Source organism: Gekko japonicus, unplaced genomic scaffold, assembly GCF_001447785.1.
Source record: "Gekko japonicus isolate JY-2015 unplaced genomic scaffold, Gekko_japonicus_V1.1 scaffold9558, whole genome shotgun sequence".
Taxonomy (NCBI): Eukaryota; Metazoa; Chordata; class Lepidosauria; order Squamata; family Gekkonidae; genus Gekko; species Gekko japonicus.
In genome coordinates, this window is record NW_015194919.1 from 1 (window position 1) to 5,720 (window position 5,720).

The 5,720-nt window shown below is 49.2% G+C and overlaps 1 protein-coding gene across 1 annotated transcript; it reads right to left on the reverse strand.

Moving 5' to 3' along the window:
• Window positions 1–1,438: 1,438 nt before the first annotated feature.
• Window positions 1,439–5,256, reverse strand: LOC107125020 (germinal-center associated nuclear protein-like; the record flags this gene model as incomplete). Its single annotated transcript, XM_015428497.1, has 3 exons — window positions 1,439–1,539; window positions 3,542–3,717; window positions 5,015–5,256. Coding segments are annotated over 3 exons (519 nt in total), but the record flags the coding sequence as incomplete, so codon positions are not given.
• Window positions 5,257–5,720: the final 464 nt, after the last annotated feature.

The following is a 5,720-nucleotide window of genomic DNA, read 5'->3' on the forward strand; positions in this document are numbered from 1 at the left end:
GTCCACTGACTAGCCAAATACTGATCAAGTATTTTTAAAGTGTTAACTTCACTAGAACACAAGAAATACTTTCGAGAGGCTTGATCTAATTGCCCTGACCTGGATAGCCCAGACAAGCCCGATCTTGTCAGATCTCAGAAGCTAAGCAGGGCCGACTCTGGCAAGTCCTTGGATGGGAGACCACTCTGAAATACCAGAGGCAGGGACAGGCTCTATTCAGCCACTTCTCTGAATGTCCTCCAGGCCTCCAGAGGTTGCCATGACTTCCAGGTGCATACACACTCACACATTAGAAACAAACAAACCCCCCCCCAAAAAAGAGAGGCTTGATCTAATTACAAAACAAATGACTTACCTGTTACTGTGAAACACTGAGATTCTCTTTTAGCATTGTAAAAAGTTATTATAGAAGTCAGGCTAGGTTTCCATAAACGTGAATGATTCTCTGAACAAGCGTACTAATAGGCTTTTACCTGACAGTCAACATACAATTCCAACTTGGTTTTTTTGTTTAAATGCCTTTAAAGCAGACGTAAGGAGCAGGACGGATCCTACCCGTCTCACAACTCCACTGAAGTCTGGAGCCTTCCTCCAGACGGTGGCTCCTTCCTCCTACTTCCGTCGGAGGAAGGTCTTCTCGGAGGAAGGGGCAAACAAATGTCAAACGCGGCGGCACCAAGTAGGCAGCAGATGGGATTTCTGCTGTTATCGTAGGCGACCAGTAGGCAGGGATGCCAGGCGCCAGCCTGCCATCCCAGGGAACTTTTGAGGGGTGGGGAAGGGGCATAAACGACACTGGGCTACCTGCCGACATGATGTCCAGGCAAAAAAAACCCCCAGATGTAATGCCAGGGCATCGACCAGTGTTCAAGGAACTCTATGGCATTACCGAAGTTTCTGGAGTAGAGGTCCTCAAACGTTTTGGGCCTGAGGGCACTTTTGGGATTCTGACAGGGCACGGTGGGGGCACAGCAACAAAATGGCTGCGGCGGGAGGGGGAGTCAGCCACAGAAACGATTGCCGCAGCTTAACTTGCAGTGACACGGTACAAAGCCTCGGGCTGTGGTGGCCGCCGCTGCAGCAACATATTTAAGAAACCTGCATAGGCGACCAGATCTCTAATAGTCAATCACAAGCCCTGCTGGGCCAATGCCCTACCTGGCCTATCCCACTTCCCCAAAACACCAGGCAATTGCTGGAAATGGTGTCCGCCACTGTGCCCGTGGGCAGCACCTTGGGGACCCCTGTTCTAGAGCATGGGCTGGCATCACCGATGGGTTTGTGCCCAGATGTGATTGCGAGTCGCCCAGGCGGTTTTCCATCACCAACTGAACCTCCACACGATCCTATTTCAACTACTTCTGCAAAGGTGAACAAGCCAATAGATCATGATGTGCCTCAGAGGTGGTAACTCCGGGTGCAGCGATAGTAACTTTACCGGATGGCGGAGCGCACATAAGCTGCCCCTGCCGTGCTGACTTCTCTGCATTCTGCCTCCAGCACGTCACGCACGAGCCCTTCAACTACTTCGGCGATGTCCTGGGGAACAAAAAGAAAGCACTGAGGATTAGCAGCCAGCACCCAAGAATTTCACTCTCTTCTCCCCGGCACTTAGAAGCGTTAATATTAAATTACATACATTGAGTTGTATAAATACATCAGGTTGTATCAAATAAGTGCCTTGACCAGCAAGCCCGATCTTGTCAGATCTCAGAAGCTAAGGAGGGCCGGCCCTGGCTCATATTTGGATGGGAGACCTCCAAGGAATACCAGCGCCATGTTGCAGAGGCAGGTGATGGGCGGCCACCTCTGAACATCCCTTGCCTTCACACCCTACTAGGTGGGCAGATTAGAGTCTGCGCACTGAACCACTACGCCAAACTGGCTCACGAAACTGGCTCACAAAAAAGGCTGTATCTACTAAGCCGGCTCTAGCTTGCAAATATTTAACACATAAAGTGCCCGCAGTATAGTAATCACGGCTTCCTGTTAACCCAATTCTACGGGGCCCTCCCCCCAATGACTTAATGCAGGAAGAGGAGAAAATTGTAAAAACAGGACAGCAGTACCGGAGATGTCCGCAAACCACTCAGAGGGCTCAAGGATGGAAGCCACACTGCAGGGAACATACCTTCAGGGCTGTAAGCTGTTCTCACCTGATGGAGCACTCCCTTCCTAGCCACCTGCATGGCAACTCCAAGTACTTATGAAGTACCCTGATCCTAGCAGGGAAGACCCTGCCTAACAGGTCCACGGATTGCATTTGCCTGTTTTGCTACTGCGCTATACAACAGTCAACTAAAAATCGCTCTCTCACATATAATTCCTTTTTTCCTCCTGTTTCCCAATTAGCAATAACAACAAAAATTGGCTTCAATTCACCTTTACAGGTCTGTACTCCTGAGCATCAGTGCTAAAGCTGAACTCTTGACTTTCCCCCAAATTCACACGCAAACGTAAGTACTAGTCAACAAATCCTGTTAACTTCCCCCTTTAGACCTAACTTCCACCCGGATCAACCAATCATCTTGCCAAATATGTGTAACAATTTTCTGTGCGGCTCTGTACAGCCCCATGAAAAACTGTTAAAAAAAAATGACATTAGTTTTATATGGAAATTTTAAGAAAGCGTTTGTTTGCATTTCAAAATTACACTGTGGTGCCTGCCCTGGCAATATCTACACTGGATGCCTGCGCTACACTGTGCATGGGGCTGCCCTTGAAGACTGTCCAGAAGCTACAGCTGGTAGAGACTGCAGCCAGAGTGTTGACTAGAGTGGGTCATAGGGACCATAATTGCCAATGTTCCCTCTAAGCTGAGTGAGTGTGAGCCAGCTCAGTTTTTTAGCCTCTGGCTCACACATTGTTGCCTTAGCTCACGAAGGATGGCTCCAGAGCAAACTGATTTATGCAGCAGCCGAATCGCTCGCTCACACTTTTAATACCAGTAGCTCACAAAGCAGAATTTTTGCTCACAAGACTCCACAGCTTAGCGGGAGCACTGGATATCACTGCAGTCTTCTTGTACCGACACTGGCTTCCAATTTCCTTCTGGGCTCAATTCAAGGTACTGGTACTGACCTTTCCCTGCACAGCCTGGGACCAACATACCTGAAGAACGGCCTTCTCCCCTATGAACCAACCCATCACTCTGACCATCTTTGAAGGCCTGCTTCGGTTGTCCCTGCCAACGGAGGCTAGACAGGTGGCAACATGAGGCAGTGCCTTCTTGTTCACGGCACCAAAAACTTTGGAACTCCCCTCCCCAGGGAGATTTGCCTGTCTCCCTCTATTGCTGCCTTCTGCCAGCCGGTGACAGCTTCTTTGTTTGGTTACTGGCCCTCCTCTGATATTGTGTGTTACGGGCTTTCATTGAATCATTTTTAATTCATTTAAATGTATTTTTAATGGCTCAAACGGTTTAATATTTTCCCCCTCTTTGCCACCTTGGGAACCCAGAGGGGGGCGGAAAGACAGCCTTAAGATGTTATACATAAATAAATGCAGAAGGAACAGAAGGCGTTTTCCTGACGTTCCTCACCGCGTCACAATAAGCAGGCTGAGGCTTTGGAGGAGGAGGTGCCGGCGGCTGCGGAAGAGGCTGAAAGGCGGAGACGGCAACCGGAGGCAGGGGGGCCGGCTGGAGCGGTAAAGCCAACAGTGGAGGGTGAACCTGACGCGGCTCTAAGTCCATTTCGTCTCCTCCTGCTCTTGCTTCTGGAGGGGAGAGAGACAGAACACCCGGCTGCTTAGGAAGGTAAAGAATATGGCACCAACCTATACCCACTTTCCTCGCTGAGACTGGGCAGGGCTAGGAGCCTTTGCAGTCCAATCAGCCCAGGGGGGAGGGCCCAGGCTTTAGGAGCGCAAAGCCTCAGGCCCAAGCTCTTGGCATCCAGGGATCATCAGAAAAATTATCACCAGTAGCCAGGCTGGGAAACACTGAGGTTACAGAGAGCCAATATGGATGCAGACAAAACAGTGCTGAGCTAAAGGGACCGACAGCCTGGCTGCACGAGACAGCTTCACGTCAAGACCCGGAATGCTGTGATTGACACCAGGCAGCTGAATTTATACTTGTGCTCCTTTTTTTTAGGTTGAGCAACGTACCAGGTATACAAAGAATACACCTTTAATGCTCAGTTGAAGCATTCATCATTCTGTCCCTTCATTTCTACTCCTTGAACAGTTCACTGAACCGTTCTGATTACCGTAAAAAAGGGAACACGTTACCAAGAAAAAACAAAGAAGCAAAGCAGAACAGAACACATTCTAACAGCTGGGAAGGATTAAGTCACTGCCAGACTCGGCCTCCATCAGAAACCATTAAAAAGTAAAAGAAACCCTTAATTTTGGTATATCTTGGGTTGGGTCAAGGATGGGTGGCTCCAAATTGGATAGCCCAGACAAGCCCGATCTCGTCCGATTTCGGAAGCTAAGCAGGGTCCACTCTGGCAAGTCCTTGGATGGGGGACTTCCTTGGAATACCAGAGGCAGGAGGCAGAGGCAGGCTTTATTCAGCCATCTCTCTGAATAGCCTTCAGGCCCCCAGTAGGGGTCAGAAACCAGAGGTCACCATGACTTCCAGGTGCACACGTACTCACATGCGCACACACATGTCAAAAATACAAAACAACAACAACAAAAGATTAGGGATGAGCATGAACCAAACCATGAAGTAAACTTGTCACGAATTTTGCCCCGTTCGTGGTTTGTGAACAGAAGTTCATGACAGGTCTACTGTCACAAACTTCCACGAATTTCATGGTTCACGGATGGAGCAGAAAGCAAAGGTTTAAAGGGGCTCTGAGTCTTTCTGTTCCCTGTGAGAGCCGCAAAAACAGCCACTCAGCTGTTCCGGGCTGTCTTGTGCTGTTCCTTTAAACTTTAAAGGGACTACAGAAGACAGCCCGAAACAGCTGGGCGGCGGGGAGCGCCTCCCCCACTGCACAGCTGTTTTTCGGGCTGTCTTCTGCAGTCCCTCTGGGCTTTGGACGTGAAGGTTGCATCTCACCTGAGACATCGGCACTGGCTTTCTGACTACCGCTGGCCAAATCCACCGCCGCGCTCTCCCCAGTGTATTTGTTTTGCTCGTTGAAGCTGCACACAGGTACGTGGCAAGTCAGAGCTGGCAAAGGTCCCCCACAGACAATTTCCCCAACCAGCCCAGTTAGCTTCTGGCTAACAAACGGCGACTTCTTTGGCTTGGGTAAGCTTTCTGGTTCCAAAAAGGCTGAACGATTCAGCTCCACAAAACTGTAAAAGCAAGACAAAAGCATGTACTGATGAACCAACACATTTAACAAAAGACTTCCCCGTGTTTATAAAGACATACCTATTGTATCCTATACAAGTAAAAGAAGAAGTATTTTTAAGACCCATATTCTCCCCCTCTCCCTCCTTTTCGGCTCATTCCACATTATACTGGGGGAAAGTTAACATACAGTGAACTTGTTATAATATAAAACGTTTCCCCTGACGTACTGTGCCCTGACTTGGATGGCCCAGGCTGGACTGATCTCCGTCAGATCTCGGAAGCAAAGCAGGGTCAGCCCTGACTAGGAGTTGGATGAGAGCAGGGCTTTCTTTGTAGAAAAAGCCCAGCAGGAACTCATTAGCATAATAGGCCACACCCAACAGCAGAAACTCATTAGCATATTAGGCCACACCCTGACAGCACCGCTCATTAGCACATTAGGACACACCCCCATGTTACCAGA